The sequence below is a fragment of the Aquarana catesbeiana genome, linkage group LG02, assembly GCF_042186555.1.
Source record: "Aquarana catesbeiana isolate 2022-GZ linkage group LG02, ASM4218655v1, whole genome shotgun sequence".
Classification (NCBI taxonomy): Eukaryota; Metazoa; Chordata; class Amphibia; order Anura; family Ranidae; genus Aquarana; species Aquarana catesbeiana.
The window spans coordinates 104,382,520-104,401,956 of NC_133325.1; the positions used below are offsets into that span (position 1 = coordinate 104,382,520).

General features: G+C 41.4%; 1 protein-coding gene across 3 annotated transcripts in view; it reads left to right on the forward strand.

Annotated features, from left to right (window-relative positions):
- DCLK1 (doublecortin like kinase 1) overlaps nt 1-19,437 on the forward strand; it is a 535,308-nt gene that overhangs the window by 392,692 nt on the left and 123,179 nt on the right. For all 3 annotated transcript variants that reach the window (XM_073613310.1, XM_073613311.1, XM_073613312.1), the window contains one exon: nt 9,520-9,577. In XM_073613310.1, the coding sequence (XP_073469411.1) occupies nt 9,520-9,577 (58 nt within the window). The remainder of the gene's footprint in view (nt 1-9,519; nt 9,578-19,437) is intronic.

A 19,437-nucleotide genomic window follows, 5' to 3' on the forward strand; every position in this document is an offset into this window, starting at 1 on the left:
TGCAAGCCACATATCCAATACCCCTCCCCCTCTGGCAACCACCGCAATCCACTCAGTTCAATTTCTATCCCCCTACTTCCTCAAAGCACCCCACCAATCTCATGTGCCCTGTGGAACGCCCGCTCCATCTGTAACAAGCTAACATCTGTACATGACCTCTTCATCTCTCATGGCTTGAACATACTGGCCATAACAGAAACCTGGCTGCAAAATTTTGACTCAGCTTCTCCTGCTGCCCTCTCCCATGGTGGTCTCCATTGGACTCACTCCTCCAGACCCAACAGACGGAAAGGAGGTGGAGTTGGCTTCCTTCTGTCCCCACAAAGCACCTTCCAAGTCCTTACTGTCCCTCCCTCTCTATCCCTCTCTTCTTTCGAGATGCACTGTATTCGTCTGTTTTCTCCCATTTCTCTGAGGATTGCAGCAATTTATAGGCCTCCAGGACCGGTATCGCGCTTCATTGATGACTTTGCTGCCTGGCTACCCTACTTTCTCTCCTCTGAAATACCCACCATTATTCTTGGTGACTTTAACATTCCTGTCAATGTCAACAGCCCAACTACAGCAAAATTTCTCAACTTAACCTCATCTTTTGACCTAACCCAATGGACACATACTTCCACTCACTCCAATGGTAATACCCTTGACCTTGTATTCTCCCATCTCTGCAACCCTGGCAACCTCACCAACACCCCCTTTCCTCTATCTGATCACAACCTCATTACTTTCACTGTATCCTTGCCTCCAACCACCCATCCCTCCAAGCAGCAAACAATTACTTGTAGAAACCTTCGCCACTTTAACCCTTCTCTTCTCTATTCTGCTACTGACAACCTATATGACATAATCTCTCCGCTGTCCTGTCCTGACCTGGCCACTTCTGTCTACAACAGTTCACTCTCATCATCACTAGATGCACTTGCTCCCCTAACCACACGCAGAATTAGGCCCCGACCGTTACAACCCTGGCAAACTGACAACACTAGAAATCTCAAGAGACATTGCCGTGCTCTTGAACGACTGTGGCGTAAAACCAAATGCCTGCAAGATTTCACCCTATATAAATCTGCCCTTCTAAAATACAATTCATGCCTCCATGCTGCCAAACAAGCCTACTTTGTCTCTCTTTTTAATTCCTTGTCATCCAGTCCCCGTCGGCTCTTCTCAACCTTTAACTCTCTGCTTCGTCCACCACCCCCTCTACCCACTAACTCACTCACTGCCCAAGAGATTGCCAATCACTTCAAAGACAAGATCAATGCAATTCGTGAGGACATCTCCACTGTGCGTACATCTTCCCCACCCATCATACCTTGCCCAGCAGCACATTCAACCCTCTCCTCTTTTGAATTGGCTACTACGGAAGAGGTTACAAAAATTTTCTCGAATGCCCACCTAACCAATTGTCCCTTGGATCCTGTTCCCTCTCAACTACTACGGTCACCCTCTTCTTCTATCCTATGCTCCCTCACCCACATCTTCAATCTCTCCCTTTCTAGTGGCATTTTCCCCTCCCCTCTAAAACATGCACAGATCACTCCCATTTTTAAAAAGCCCTCACTGGACCCTACCGACCTGAACAACTTAAGACCCATCTCATTACTCCCATTCACCTCTAAACTTCTAGAACGCTTAGTCTACAACCGTCTTAGCTCCTACCTCAATGAAAATAACCTTCTTGACCCCTTACAGTCTGGCTTTCGCTCGCAGCACTCCACGGAAACTACCTTACTAAAACTCACTAACGATTTGCTAACTGCTAAAACCAACAGCCAGTACTCCATACTCCTACTACTTGACCTCTCTGCGGCCTTTGATACTGTTGACCACCCGCTCCTTCTCAATAAACTACATTCCCTTGGCCTCCGAGATTCTGCTCTATCCTGGTTCTCTGGCTATTTATCACAGCGCTCCTTCAGTGTCACCTACAACTCTGTCTCCTCCTCTCCATTGCCCCTTTCTGTGGGGGTCCCCCAAGGCTCGGTTCTTGGACCCCTTCTCTTCTCTATCTACACCACCTCCCTTGGTCACCTAATAACTGCCCACGGCTTCCAATACCACTTATACGCTGATGACACCCAAATCTATCTGTCTACTCCTCACCTCACTCCTTCAGTCTCCTCTCGCATTACTAACTTACTAACTGACATATCAGCATGGATGTCGCACCACTTCCTTAAACTAAATCTCTCTAAAACTGAGCTATTAATATTCCCCCCCGCCCGTGCCCCCCTCCATGACTTTTCCATCAAAATCAACAATGCAACCATCAGTCCCTCCCCTCACGCCAGGGTACTAGGTGTAATCCTAGACTCCGACTTGTCATTTCAGCCTCAAATCCAATCATTGTCAAAAGTTTGTAGAATTCACCTCCGTAACATCTCTAAAATTCGCCCTTTTTTAACAAATGAAACCACCAAGCTCCTCATTCACTCCCTTGTTATCTCTCGCCTTGACTATTGCAACTCCCTTCTCATTGGCCTACCGCTCCATAGGCTATCCCCTCTTCAGTCTATCATGAATGCTGCTGCCAGACTTATCCACCTTACCAACCGCTCAGTGTCTGCCAACCCTCTACTTCAATCCCTACACTGGCTCCCAATCACCCAGCGAATTAAATTCAAAATTCTAACCACAACATACAAAGCCATTCACAACTCTGCCCCAAGCTACATCACTAATCTTGTCTCCAAATATCACCCAAATCGTCCTCTCCGCTCTTCTCAAGACCTCCTGCTTTCAAGCTCTCTCATCTCCTCCTCCCATGCTCGTCTCCAGGATTTCTCCAGAGCCTCTCCCATCCTCTGGAACTCGCTACCTCCATCTATCCGGCTAGCCCCTACTCTTGCTACCTTCAGGCAATCCCTGAAAACTCATCTCTTCAGGAAAGCCTATCACGTCTCCAACTAATCTCCTACCACTTCCACCAGCTCATTCCCCACAGTTACAACCTTTTGTACCACCTGCCCCACCCTATTAGATTGTAAGCTCTTCTGAGCAGGGCCCTCTTAATCCTATTGTATTGTATTGTATTGTATTATATTATAACTGTATTGTCTCCCTTTTATATTGTAAAGCGCTGCGTAAACTGTTGGCGCTATATAAATCCTGAATAATAATAATAATAATAATAATAATATACATATATATATATATATATATATATATATATATATATATACATATATATATACATATATATACATATATATATATATATATATATATATATATATATATATATATATATATATATATATATATATATATATATATATATATACTCACTGCAGGTGAAAATGGTATAAGGTATTGGATGCACATTGTGATAATCCGCTTAGGCTGGTAAAGACGTGGCCCACAGGAGGAGTGTGGGCCAAAGGACCTTAATAGTGCTCCGCTCAGTGATATTTAAATAGAGCCCCACTTCACAACCCCTTCACACCTCAGATATAAATGGCCACACAAGAAAGGGAGTGAATCCCACAGGGTTCCAGAATAGTATTTAGTTTCATGTGAATAACTTTTATCATCTGTGTACTATTAATATGTTTATAGGAACTTCTGATGGCTGCTACTGTAACTTTACTGAAATACACTTAACAAGGCAGGGAAATGCCCGATATTCCCAGAGACCCATCTGTAAACCCTGGAGGACACTGTGTGGGTGCTATGGAATCTAAAAAAAAAAACAGTGCCGGGAGCTGTATAGATTTAAATAGGTTCATCGCAGTCTGTTCATGAATATATACCATTTTATCAAAGCTACAAGATTGCCACAGAAACAAAACACTGAGCAGCATCGTTCCCCCAGGAAAAGGACTAACAAATATGAACTGAAACGAACTGTAAATTTCACGGGAGGGGAGACAATGCCCATGCAAAGGTTCAATATTTCATGCCATCAATAAACACAACGCCAGATGGAAAAGTGGCTGCATTATTACCCTGGCAGTTGTTTTACATGGTTTGAGGGATGTAAAATAAACACCTGTTTCTAAAAAAAAAAAATAGTTAAATTCTGTGCATTTAAATTTCTGGATTTGACTACATGCACAGATTTCTGGCTGGTATTTATCCTCAGAAGCAGGGGTATTTAATTAAAATTCAAGGTCTGGTCAGTAAAATTTTATTCCAGATCTCATCTTTGTGCTATGACTCAGATCCCAGTATATATGTAGTCATTTTATGTCTATCGAAAAATAAGCAATGTACAAATTCCACAGCATTTCAATAATATTTATTGTCAATTTTCAGTGTGCCCCTTACATCGGGTGTACCAATCAGGGTGCCCCCTTACTTCAGGTGTCCTCATCAAAATGCCCCCTTACATAAGTTGTCCTCATGAGTGTGCTCCTTACATCAGGTGTTCCCATCTGAGTGCTCCCTTAAATCAGGTGTTCCCATCAGAGCGTCCCCTTACATCATGTGTCCCCATCAGATGCCTGCACTAGTATAATGTTACTTAGCATGGGAATCTGCAGAGGATGAATGAAAAACAACAGAATTTTAGGTGAAAGACCTAATTTGCTGTGCATCAAATATACAGCAAACCTACTTTTTCAAATGTTTCTGATTACTCTAGATATGACTGCACAGTGGAATTAGTTTACTTTTGATATAAAGATAGCAGGTATGCCTTTAAGTTCACCGATCCAGTAACTGAATCCATAAAAACTGTTAGTTATGCTTAAATGCGTTTTTGTACTTCTTTTTCAACTGCTGATCCTGCCAGTGACACTGATCTCTATAAAGAACCATGTGATCGGCTATGTCCAATCACAGCTGGTCACATGTAAATGCAGAAGTGCCAGTAATCGGCTCTCATCGCCTCACACTAATGCCCCGTACACATGGTCAGATTTTCCGATGGAAAATGTCCGATCGGAGTGTGTTGTCGGAAATTCCGACCGTGTGTGGGCTCCATCGGACATTTTCCATCGGATTTTCCGACACACAAATTTGAGAGCAGGATATAAAATTTTCCGACAACAAAATCTGTTGTCGGAAATTCCGATCGTGTGTACACAAATCCGACGGACAAAGTGCCACGCATGCTCAGAATAAATAAAGAGATGAAAGCTATTGACCACTGCCTCGTTTATAGTCCCGGCGTACATATTTTACGTCACCGCGTTTAGAACAATCGGATTTTCCGACAACTTTGTGTGACCGTGTGTATGCAAGACAAGTTTGAGCCAACATCCGTCGGAAAAAATCCATGGATTTTGTTGTCGGAATGTCCGAACAAAGTCCGACCGTGTGTACGGGGCATTACAGAGCATGTGGCGAGGAGAGCCGATCAGTGGCATCTCCTCGCATTGGACACCCAGACAGGTAATCAGGGCACGGATCATCAGTGCCCTAAATACAGTAAAGCCCCCCAGTGCCACCAATCAGTGCCCATCCGTGACACCAATCAGTGCCTATTAGTGATACCAGTGTTGCCTTTCAGTGCTCATCCGTGCCTGCTCATCAGTGCTGCCCATCAATGTGCATCAGTGCCTCCCTTCAGTGCTGCCTATCCGTGCCCATCAGTGACACCTATCTGTGCACCTATCAGTGCCCACCAGTGCCGCCCATCCATGCCCATCAGTGCTACCTATCCGTACCCATCAGTGCTGCCTATCCATGACACCTATCAGTGGCCATCAGTGCTACCTATCAGTGCCCACCAGTGCCACCCATAAGTGCCGCCTATCAATGCTCATCAGTGCCCATCAGTGCAGCATATTAGTGCCTCCTCATCAGTGCCCATAAGTGCCACCCCATCAGTGCCCATCAGTGCAGCCTATCAGTACAGCCTCATCAGTGCAAATCAGTGAAGGAGAAAAATTACTTATTTACAAAATCTACTGATTTTGAAACTAAGAAAAACGTATTTTTTTTCAAAACTTTCGGTCTTTTTTTTATATAAAATAAAAAAACCCAGCAGTGATTACCACCAAAAGAAAGCTCTATTTGTGTGAAGGAAATGATTAAAAATTCATTAGGGTACAGTATTGCATGACCGCGCAATTGTCATTCGAAGTGCCACAGCGCTGAAAGCTGAAAAATGGCCTGGGTAGGAATGGGGTGAAAATGCCCTGTATTGAAGTAATTAAGCTTATGCCATTTAAATACGTTGAAGGATTCTTTTTGATATTAAGCGCACAGCTACATGGAATGTAATAGCACATGTAATGCATCAGTTATTATTATTTTTAATTGTGAGCTTCAAAAATGAACTTAAACTTTTATATATTGAAATGATTTACTTGTACAAATTTAAATAATAATAATAATCATTATTTTTATTATATATGAAGTATTTAAAAAAACACATGATTAAAAGCGGAAAAAGTAGGCCATAATAAATAGTTTGGACATCCAAGAATGTTATAAATTATATGTTTGAAAAAAGAAGAATAAGATCTTTGTTGTACTTTGGGATCAGTTTGGGGGTAGACTGAGTTAAATTTTTGTTAGTAATTATTAATAGTGCCTAGGCTGTAGTGCATTAATGAGTCATAACAATAATAATGTGCAGACAGGAGTGATAGATGTTCAAGGCGGAACATATCCCTTTATTGTGGGGGCTGTTTTGTAGGATGATTAATAAAAACAATTAGGAGCAGCTGGGCGGTACAGCTCATCTCTGAAATATGGATTGGAATTAGAGGTACATCAATTCTGGGTGCAGCTGGAAGAGATCTGTAAGAGTCCAAGAATATTATACAAAATTAAAGCTATACTTAAGGGTTCAAAAATGTTCAATCATTTGTAATAATTTATTGTAACACAATGAACAATGTCTACCAACGTTTGTGTACCATTGACATCCTTTATGTATTGACCAGTGTTAAGGTTCTGCTTATCTAAATCCTAATAGGATACCCAAATGAGAATAGTATTTGGACCCCTTGGTGTCGATTTTGGTAAGAGGACCCCACTGTTTTCCTGCCACTGTCCCCTTTCAAATAGAGGCTAAGAGACTAACTTTTTGTAAAAAAAATAAAATAAATGCACATCTTTTTGTAGGTAAAAAATGTGCATTCATTATTGTTTTACTTTGCAGCCTGTAAAGCATTAAAACCCACAATTAGCAGACCGCGGGTGCAATGCCAGGATCCTGCCTGCAGACTCTCAGTACACTGTCTTCCCATACCTCCCGTACGGGCAGACAGTTGCTGAAGTCCAGGAAGAATAAATGAACTATGAGTATCATTAGTGTCCTAACAGTTCATTAAGAACTAAAAGCCGTCTGCCACAATGGAAGACAGTAGTTGTAGTTCATTCATTCACAGGAAACCAAATGGATGGTTCGGCCGTGTGGGCAGAGTCCCGCATGGTCGTGCTGTTTTTTAATTGTGACAGCGGGTTCCAGGATAAGAACCTCTGCCCACTGTCAGAATGAAGATTCAGGGTGGTGTGCTCAGGTGCTTTTTGGTTACATGTTACACCCTAAATATGGGTGTAACATGTAACATGTTGCCAAACTTGACCTTGCTAGGTATGGATTACATGGATTGTTACCAACATGTGGTGAACATTTCATGTCAATAGCACCTTTAGAAATATGTTTACCTAGACAAATGGTAACATGTTCAATACTTATTTTACCCACTGTATATTAACGTGACAAGAAACATTAACTGTACAAGTTTTACCTTTGTACTATAAATGTTCTATGTGAGCCCCGTTGGTGACATGACAGATGAATGCCGTTAACCATTGTTGTCACACTACATGTTTTTGGACATGATTACAGAACGGCTTATCCCACAATTAGAGTAAGTTCTGCCCAGCCTAGTCTTTCAGCAGGATGGCACTCCACCTCATTTCCACTTGGACGTTCACCGATACCTGAATGATATCCTACCAGAACATTGAATTGGCAATGCAGGAAAGAACAAATAACTAAACTAATGTCGCTCTGGCCCTGTGATCGACAGACCTAACACCTTGTGACTTCTTTCTGTGGGGGTACACCAAGTACATGATGTATGTCACCCCCCCATGTCACAGGACCTGTAAGACCTCCCGAGATGACGTATCACAGAAGCAATGAAGTCAATATCCGAGGACATGCTAGCACAAGTCTAGACTGAACTGGAGTACCATCTCGACATTTGTCATGTCACCAATGGGGCTCACATCGAAAATGTGTAGTGCACAGGTACAATTATTGTGTCTTTTCATGTTAATACAGTTGTGTTAGGTTTATTGTGTTATAAATAAATCAGCTTTACTTTTGCACCATCCTTTTTGAATGACACTATGGGGGAGATAGTCTCCGCTCTAATTCATCCCAAAGGTGTTCTATCAAATTAAGGTCAGGACTCTGTGCAGGCCAATCAAGTTCCTCCACCCCAAACTTGCTCATCCATATCTTTATGGACCTTGCTTTGTGCACTGGTTCAAATTATTTGGTAGAGGGCAGATTATGGTGTGGAGTTGTGTTTCAGGGGTTGGGCTTGGCCCCTTAGTTGCAGGGAAGGGAAATCTTAAGGGGTCAGCAGACCAAGACATTTATGACAATTTCATGCTCCCAAATTTGTGGGAACAGTTTGGGGATGGCCCCTTCCTGTTCCAACATGACAGCGCACCAGCACACAAAGCAAGGTCCATAAAGACATGTATAAGCGAGTTTGGGGTGAAGGAACTTAACTGGCCTGACCCCAACCCGATAGAACACCTTTGGGATGAATTAGAGCTTAGACTGTAAGTCAGGCCTTCTCATCCACATCAGTGCCTGACCTCACAAATGCGCTTCTTGAAGAATGGTCAAATATTCCCATAGACAAACTCCCTACGCCATCTGTCTTCTAATGTGACATACAGATGAAGTCTGTGTATTTTGCACTAATATGACTGATGTTAGCATACTTCGAGCATGCTGAAATGTATTTATTTATCCAGTTCAAGTACAGTGATGATATGCAGTACAGGATGTGTAGCAACTAGTTCATGATAACCAGTTATTTTTCAGTTGAGTAAAATCACATCAATCTACCTTGCAACTCCTTTGTGGCCTTGACACCAGCAATTCCCAACCATATGTAACCCTAGCCCTACACACACCACCACTTTCAATTTGTTCAGCATTATTACCACACCACATACCATTACTGTTTCCCTTTATGCTCATCCAGTGCAAATCCACATCATTCTAATTTTAACTCTTTCCTTAGCTCTGGAACCCCCACAAATGCCTAATCTTTCCCTGCTGGACTGATGACTTTCCACTCAGACTGAAGATCATCTGCTCCTCCTAGACTTCCCCAAACTGATGAGCACCCCCTGAAACCCAGACAAATCCACAACCCCAACCACGCATGACTTTCCCCATACTGATAACAGCACAATGACACAATACATTTATTCAAGACATCAAGATATATACAATCTGTAATTTTAACATCCAAGCACAATATTTTATTTGCACACATTTCTAGCATTTAACAATGATTTACCTAGTTTATTTTATGTAAATTCTGATATTCACTTCTAATTATATTTTACTTGTCTTCAAACTAGGTCAACTGGCAGAGAATATGCACTGAAAATCATCAACAAAAGCAAATGTCGAGGAAAAGTAAGTTCTTTCTCTTAATAGCAAAATCAAAGCTTTGCTAAACATAACAAAGGCAATGTATTTCTATCCAGATGTGGTCACTTACAGCATCATCTTGTGATGTCTGCAGTCCTAACCCTATGTAAGCTCTGCTATGGATGGTGTTGGATGGATGGAGCTTACACAGCACTAATGCCATGTCTTCCTGCTCACATGACAGTTTCAGTGCTTGGTGATTGGCTGCTAGACCCAGACACTTTATTATGATGGGAAAGGTGGGTATAAGTGGGTTGATTTAGGGCTTTAATGATTTAGGGTACTCCCATATTATCCCATTAGGAGAACGGTAGAGTATTTTATGCATCTGTTAAAATCAATTAAAAAAGCATCTTCACAATTAAATGATCCAAGTGCTTATTTTGGTTGAAATATTTGTTCTTTTATGTTACTGCTGTATTTTAAATACAATTGCATGTAAAATGTTTGTTTGTTGGATTTTCTGTATGATTGGTTCCTAAAATTAACTGTAAGCTTCATTTAGGTGCTAACAATATATAATAATAATGACAATCCTTTATTACAGCCTACACTCAACATTTTTATTATCATATTTTTCAAAATCATATCTAAACCTGTTTGTTTGCAGGGCTCATTTAAAGCCAAAGTCTATTTATTTATTTACGTATATACAGCACCATATACATTATTTATGTGCCTACCAGGAGCTGCTTCTGTTAAAAATTCTTCCTGATGTGCCTCCTCAAAGCCACCGAATACTGTCCTGAGTGGATGTCTTCCAGCGCTTTGAGAGTTAACTGTAGTCTCTGTTACTGAGAAAAGTTGCACCAATCGCCCAGTCCTTTCTGTTCTCTCCTCCGTTCACAGAATTCCTGCTAGAATTTGTTCACAATGTGAATGGAGTCGGAGCAGTTAAATGACAGGAGACCTCCACCACCCATTCACAGAATGAGATGCTTTGTGGGACAATAATAATAGGAGTTTCATGAATGGTGGAGAGGGCAGAAGGGGGTGGGTAAGTGGCAGCGGCAACATTTAACCTTTACAACCACTCAGTACAGTATCCAGCGGCTCTGCAGAGGCGCAACAGGGAAGATTTTTAGCAGAAGCATCAGCTTGCAGTTAGTGTGATACACACAATTACACATACTTTTGTATGTTTTATCCACTCTTATAATGAGCAGTCCTGAAGTCAGGGGACTGGAAATGTAATTAGAGACTTGAGAGGAATTATGAGTTTTAAAATAGACCTACATTTTTCTAATTATAAAACTCACAAAAGGGTATCTCTTCAAGCTCCAGTATTATTAAATATATTTGAATTCTAGTAATCTATTACTATACCTCCCACCCAGACTATGGGAATAGTTATGCCTCCCTTTAAAATAAAGGGGCACTGTAGGGAAAACTATTGTATTCTGATTAGGGGTGGGCGAACGGTTCGGCCCGAGCATAAGTTCATATGCGGTGTTCGCGGAAAATTCGAAACACCGTTAAAGTCTATGGGACACTAACATGAAAAATCAAAAGTGCTCATTTTAAAGGCTTATATGCAAGTTATTGTCATAAAAAGTGTTTGGGGACCTGGGTCCTGCCCCAGGGACATGGATCAATGCAAAAAATTTTTTTTAAAACAGCCGTTTTTTCGAGAGCAGTGATTTTTTTTTAATGCTTAAAGTGAAACAATAAAAATGAAATATTCCTTTAAATACCATGCCTGGGGGGTGTCTATAGTATGCCTGAAAAGTAGCGCATGTTTCCCGTGTTTAGAACAGTACCGCAGCAAAATGACATTTCTAAAGGAAAAATTGTCGTTTAAAACTGCTTGCGGCTGTAATGAATTGTCAGGTCTCGGCAATATAGATAAAACTCATTGAAAAACAGAGTCCTTTTGGGTCTGGTATGAATATTAAGGGGAACCCCGAACCAAAATTTTCAAAAAATTGCGTGGGGGTCCCTCTAAAATCCATACCAGGCCCTTCAGGGCCAAGCTAGACATTGCAGGAGGGTGAGGATCTGTGCATACAGGATAAAACAGCCTTTTTACACAATGCAGAGGATTAACCCCTTACATTCCACTGTGAGCATAACAAGCATGCTATGCCTCATATACAGACAGATTTTACTGTTGTGGGTTTAGTAACACTTTAATGCATTCTCTACAGTAAAGAGGAGCTCCAGGCTCCTTCAGAAAAAGATAAAAGTCAGCAGATACAAATACTAGTTGCTGCTGACTTTTAATATTAGGACACTTACCTGTCCATGCATCAAGCGGCGTCTTCACCCCAGCCAATTTTTAATCGGCTCTGGGGTACAAGAAATGGCCGCCGCCATTTCTTGTAAGGGAAACTGGCAGTGAAACCTTGCGGCTTTACAGCCGACTCCCTACTGCGTATGTGCAAAGCACACTGTGCTTTGTGAATAGCCCATTGGCGGGGGAAGGAGGAAGGGAAAAGTCACAGCAAAGTCACCCGGAAGTGGGAGCAGATGCCTGTTATAACAAGGTATCTGCTTCCCCCTCAAAAGGTGCCAAATGTGGCAACAGAGGAGGCAAATAAGCAGAGCTTCCCCTTTTGGGTGGAGCTTAGCTTTAACGTAAAACATGTCCCACTCTCTGTACACCCCCACTCCCCCCACCCGACCTAATGGGTGAACGGGGAACGGGACCAAACTGCGTTGTGTGTGTCTATGGATGCATGGCTCGTAACCCCCCACCAAAAAAGGTTATACTAAACTTTAGCTTTAACTTCTGCCTTCCCAAGCTGCACATGCCCATGTTTCCTTCCTTTCCTCACCCCTCAAGAGTTAAGAAAAAGACCCAATATATTTGGGTATGGGAGAGCATGTAAGTCCCTCTTGTTCTTCCCATGTGGCAATCAATGCTAGTGCTTGATAGTTGGCTGATCGGTGCTGTCACATGAAGGCCAGGGGTGAATCCAATAAAATCAACCTACTTACCCCTTACTCTTGTAAAATGATCACATTTATCAGGAGAACACCAACATATTTCTGGCAGTCAATAAATGTTATGTAACTTATCTAATCTACAATGTATTCCTTTTTATAATATATGGGAAGGAGACTTAGCCATATTTATAATCAGTGAAAGTTGTTCATTTTATATACTCAGATGCTACTAAATTACGTTAAAATTTTTAACTTGTTTATCCATGTTACTTTTGTTTTTCTCTGCCATTCTACATAGCATATTTTTTTTTCTTTTATGACCAGTTTATATAGATTTTTTAATGGCCATTTGTATTTAATAAATGTATAATTTGTTGCTACTATACTTGGTATTAAGTATAGTATAGCTGTTGGGCATTTATATAAAAAAAATATATGATATTGAAATGGAGAATTCCTGACTGTGGTTTTGCTCTTATTTTCTGTTTTTGGTTAAATTTTACCTTCATTGTTTTGGGAAAACCTAAATAAAGAATGAAAAACATATATTGAATGTGCTTTTTAACCTGTTTTATAACTACAGCCTTTAATATATTAAGCCACGTAAATTATAAAATACACATGATTAAGTTACTGTAAAGGAAATCAGGTGTTGCAATGTCTATAAGGACTGTACTCAATAGCCAAATGAAAATGGAAATCAATCATTCATAAAGTTCCCGGTATAGGAAGAGCCCTGCACTACATTATCCCCATGCAGCCAGGAAGGAGAAATCTGCTTTTATAATGAGCAGTACTGAAGTCAGGGGACTGGAAATGTAATTAGAGACTTGAGAGGAATTATGAGTTTTAAACTAGACCTACATTTTTCGAATTATAAAACTCACAAAAGGGTAACTCTTTAAGTTCCAGTATTATTAAATGTATATTTAATTCTAGTAATCTGTTACTATACCTCCCAATATATATTTTATTTCATTTTACATGCCTTTATTTATATTCTTCTCCACATTTACATGCAAACCAAGCTGTTCAGCAAAAGCAGCAGTTACAGGGTTGGGACAAACCACATAGCACTGGCAGGGTTATCTTTTATTTCTATGCTTTAAAGTTGTTTAAAAGGCAAATCATTTTTGTCCTTAATGCATCCTCTGCATTAAGGTAAGACATGTCTCACTACCTGTCCCTCTCCCTGACCCTGCTGCTGTCAGTTGAATCAAGTAAGGTGGAAGCGGGGGGCAGGCCGAGCTGCATTGTGTGTGTCTATGGATGCACACAGCTCGGCTCAGAAGCAAGCCTGCACCTGTGCCCCCATAGTAAGCTGCTATGGGGGCACACTCAGGAGGGTAGGAGCGGACAGCACCGGGGGGGGACCCCAGAGGAGAAGGTAAGGGGCCACTCTGTGCAATAGTATTGCACAGAGCAGGTAAGTATAACATCTTTTTTTATTCTAGAAAAAAAACTAGCCTTTACGACTACTTTAAACCTTCTTTGCCAGAAGCAAAAAAAACTGTGGTTTATCTGATTAAAAGTGTTAACTGGAGTGTAAGACTTTAATGTGTTTTAACTCTATTTAGATATACAAAAGTGAGTACACCCCTCACATTTTTGTAAATATTTTATTATATCTTTTCATGTGACAACACTGAAGAAATTACACTTTACTACAATGTAAAGTAGTGAGCGTACAGCTTGTATAACAGTGTAAGTTTTCTGTCCCCTCAAAATAACTCAACACACAGCCAATAATCTCTAAACTGCTGGCAACAAAAGTGAGTACACCCCTAAGTGAAAATGTCCAAAATTAGCCATTTTCCCTCCCTAGTGTTATGTGACTTCAGAGTGTTACAAGGTCTCAGGTGTGAATGGGGAGCAGGTGTGTTAAATTTGGTGTTATCGCTCTCACTCTCTCATACTGGTAACTGGAAGTTCAACATGGCGCCTCATGGCAAAGAACTCTCTGAGGATCTGAAAAAAAGAATTGTTGCTCTACATGAAGATGGCCTAGGCTATAAGAAGACGGGCAAGACTCTGAACCTGAGCTGCACCACAGTGGCCAAGACCATACAGCGCTTTAACAGGACAGTCTTCACTCAGAACAGGCCTCACCATGGTCCAGCAAAGAAGTTGAGTGCACATGCTCAGCATCATATACAGAGGTTGTCTTTGGGAAATAGACGTATGAGTGCTGCCAGCATTGCTGCAGAGGTTGAAGGGGTGGGGGGTCACCCTGTCAGTGCTCAGACCATATGCTGCACACTGCATCAAATTGGCCTGCATAGCTGTCGTTCCAGAAGGAAGCTAAAGATGATGCACAAGAAAGCCCACAAACAGTTTTCTCAAGACAAGCAGACTAAGGACATGAATTACTGATACCATGTGCTGTGGTCTGATGAGACCAAGATAAACTTATTTGGTTCAGATTCTGTCAAACTTGTGTGGCAGCAACCAGGTGAGGAATACAAAGACAAGTGTGTCTTGCCTACAGTCAAGCATGGTGGTAGGAGTGTCATGGTCTGGGGCTGCATGAGTGCTGCCGGCACTGGGGAGCTACATTTCATTGAGAGAACCATGAATGCCAACGTGTACTGTGATATACTGAAGCAGAGCATGATCCCCTCCCTTAGGAGACTGGGCTGCAGGGCAGTATTCCAACATGATAATGACCCCAAACACACCTCCAAGATGACCACTGTCTTGCTAAAGAAGCTGAGGGTAAAGGTGATGGGCTGACCAAGCATGTCTCCAGACCTAAACCCTATTGAGCATCTGTGGGGCATCCTCAAATGGAGGGTAGAGGACTGCAAGGTCTCTAACATCCAACAGCTCCGTGATGTCATTATGGAGGAGTGGAAGAGGACTCCAGTGGTAACCTGTGAAGCTCTGGTGAACTCCATGCCCAAGAGGGTTAAGGCAGTGCTGAAAAATAATGGTGGTCACACAAACTATTGACACTTTGGGCCCAATTTGGACATTTTCACTTAGGGGTGTACTCACTTTTGTTTTCAGCGGTTTAGACATTAATGGCTGTGTGTTGAGTTATTTTGACAGCAAATTTACACTGTTATACAAGCTGTACACTCATTACTTTACATTGTAGCAAGTGTCATTTCTTCAGTGTTGTCACATGAAAAGATATAATAAAATATTTGCAAAAATGTGAGGGGTGTACTCACCTTTGTGAAATAATGTATGTGACATAGTAATGCACAGTAAAAGGTGCACATTTTTCGGCATGTTACTACAACACACAGCAGACTAATACTGTGGTGTGTTCCGGTGTTATTATTGTAATATTCTACATTGCACTCTGATGCAGGTGAAGCACCTGCGCTACAGCTCACCAAAACACACGTGCCATACATTGTGGTGTATTACAATGAAAAAAAAATGTGATGCCTTAACGAAATGCAGGTAAACATGCGATACAGTATGCACACTGTCATACAACGCTACAGTGTGACTGTCCATCTAACACTCAACATTTTCATTATCATATTTGTCTAAATCATATCTAAACCTGTTTGTATGCAGGGCTCATTTGAAGCCGAAGTCAATTTTTTAATTTACATATATACAGTACCATATGCATTAGTTATGTTTAAAGGTGTGTATCTCATTGCCTACCAGGAGCTGCTTCTGTTAAAAATTCTTCCTGGTATGCCTCCTCAAAGCCACCTAATACTGTTCTGAGTGGATGTCTTCCGGCGCTTAGAGATAACTGTAGTCTCTGTTACTGAGAAAAGTTGCACCAATCGCCTAGTCCTTTCTATTCTCTACCCCATGCACAAAATTCCTGCTGGTATTTTTGCACAATGTGAATGGAGTCAGAGCAGTTAAATGAAAGGACCTCCGCCACCCATTCACAGAATGAGATGCTTTGTGGGACAATAATAATAGGAGTTTCATGAATGGTGGAGAAGGCAGAAGGGGGTGGGTAAGTGGCAGCGGCAACTTTTAACCTTTACAGCCACTCAGGACAGTATCCAGCAGCTCTGCAGAGGCGCAACAGGGAAGATTTTTAGCAGAAGCATCAGCTTGCAGTTAGTGTGGTACACACTATTACACATACTTTTGTATGTTTTATCCACTCTTATAATGAGCAGTCTTGAAGTCAGGGGACTGGAAATATAATTAGAGACTTGAGAGGAATTATGAGTTTTAAACTAGACCTACATTTTTTTAATTATAAAACTCACAAAAGGGTATCTCTTTGAGCTCCGGTATTAAATATATTTGAATGCTAGTAATCTATTACTATACCTCCCAATATAAAAAAAAAAAAAAATCTGAAAAATGTAAGGCTATGCACTCAGACTATGGGAACAGTTGTGCCTCCTTATAAAACAAAGAGCCACTATAGGGAAAACTATTGTATTCTGCTTGTTGTTAATACCTGTAATGATATTATCCAGCAAATATTTTTTTTCATTCCCCATGCCTTTAATCATATTCTTCTCCACATTAACATGCAAACCAAGCTGTTCAGCAAAAGCAGCAGTTGCATGGGGTTGGGACAAACCACATAGCACTGGCAGGGTTATCTTTTATTTCTATGCTTTAAAGTTGTTAAAAAGGTTGTCTACGGGGTGACAATGGTGCTGTGCAAGCAGCTGAAAGATGGCAAGTGGTTCAGATGTGAAGTTTACAATTGCAAAGCTGAACAATGCCAATTACCAGCTGCGGAAGTTTTAAACTAGAAATTATTCTAGGCAAGGATAACTTGTGGCAAGTGCTGAATACAGACAGACCCACAGACGGAGAGAAGGAGGACTGGGATAGGAAAGATAGGCAGGCAAAAGGGATTATAAGCTTGCTAGTGGAAGATGACCAGCTTATCCACATAAGAACAGAGAAAAGGTATGTGGACTTCATTCTAAAAACTGCATGAGCGTTCATGCCTCAACAGTAAGCTGTTTCTACTTGTTTCTACTAAGAAAACTATATAAAATGAGACTAGAATAAGGGCAGCATATGTGTAACCACGTGAAAGCTATGCTAGAAATCATAGAGCAGTTATGCGCCATCAGAGAGGACATCAAAGATAACCATATTGTTGCCCTGCTTCTCTGCAGCCTTCCAGAGACATATACTGTTCTTATTAATGCTTTAGAAACCAGACCCGAGCAGGAACTCTGAAGATGTACAAAGACACAAAGCACAACAAAGAGAGCTGAGCCTGTTTTTGCTGTAAAAGGACTGGTCACTTAAAAAAGGACTGTTCTATCTGGAAAGCTGAGCAGAAAAAGCTCAAGCTATCCACAAAAAGAGTCAAAGCAATCACAAAGGAACTGCAGACACATTATGGAGTGGCACCTTAAAAGTAACAAAGAGTGGCAAGCCACAAGGCTGGTGCGTAGACTCAGGTGCAAAAAGCCACATGACTTGCGATGAGACCTTCTTCGCAAACATTGATTACAGTGCAAAAGACAGTTTTCCTAGTAAACAGGGAAAAGCATCACATTAGAAGGTAAAGGCCAGGGCTTCCTGAACTGTATTACACCACAAGGCAAGCACAGTATCCTTGTAAAGAAAGTGCGGTATGTTCCAGAACTAGAAGGCAGTTAAAGAGGAAGTAAACTCTCCCCCACCTATGCTGCTTTTCAATTAGACCATTATATTAAATTCTTCTAACACATATACAATATAATTTAGCCCCAATCGCATGTTCCTTACTGTGTTTGAAGATGTTTATAAATTTGTTTCTCTCAGGTTAAGCCAGTGCCATATTAACTGTTGTTCTCCGTGTCTGTAATAGAGAATACTTCCTCCCTTTGCTTAAATCTCACACATGCGCAATCGTTTCTCAGCCAAGCCTCCTTCTAGTTCCAGAGGCTGAGCATGTAGCAGGCATGTACTGGCCATCGGGACTACAGGGAGTTTCCCGGTGGGCCGATGGCTCAGTGGGCCGGTTTCAGTGAAAGCCTGTCAAAGTAATGGCTTTCTTGGTTTACCCTCAACTTCACGCAGTGATGTGAGAAAGATGAGAAAAATACAGAGGAGAATAAGTGAAATAATAAAAGAGGTTAGTGAGGACTCCTTATGTTATGCTACTTATGTTTTTTTGCACAATTGCGTATAGTTTATATACTGTTTTTGTGCTTGTTTGCACAATTAAAGTGCGCCGGTCTGGATGAAGTCCAGGGCCAAATTTCTGTCCCAGTCCAGCCCTGGCATGTAGTCTTGCAGTATTGGAGCGCAGTGCCGCTGGGAGCGGATATGAAAGCCACGGCACACTGCTCAATGGACTGATAGCACAAAGAGCATGCCATGAATTGCGGAAGAGATGCACATGCGACGGTGACGTCATAACGTAATGTGATGGATTACCAGCAAACCGAGCAAGTAAGCTGAGGACAGCGATCAATAGTGCTTTTAATGCAGATTTATATGGGCTAAAGTGATAGGAGAAAGTTTACAACCATTTTAAGTTCCAGGGTGATGAATACACAATTCACAACAATAAGCGATTCCTCACAAAAGGAAAACTGGATGATCACCCCTGCAGGCTCATCACCATGGATAATCAAGCCAGTATAGTCTCTAATGACCTACACAGCAAATGTCTTCACTTATGGCACAGGTGACTGGGGCACAGAAGTCCCGAAGCTATACAGGACATTATAAGGAGAGGCTTATCAGAAGATTTGACAATAATGCCTTGCAAAGCACTCATGAAATGCAAGTGCTGTATTGAAGCAAAAGCCACACATGCTCCTCTTCCACAGGCATCTCAAAGAAAAACTATCCAACCCCTGCAGCTCATACACAGTGATGTATTTGGTCCAATGAAAACTCCCACGTCAGACGGGAACAGATATCTACTGACTTTCATTGATGATTATTCCAGGTACACAAACACTTATCTGATGAAACACAAGAATGAAACATTAAAGAAACTTCAAGAGTTCGTTGCCATGTCTAGCAACAAATTTCAACAGAAACCAGGAATAATA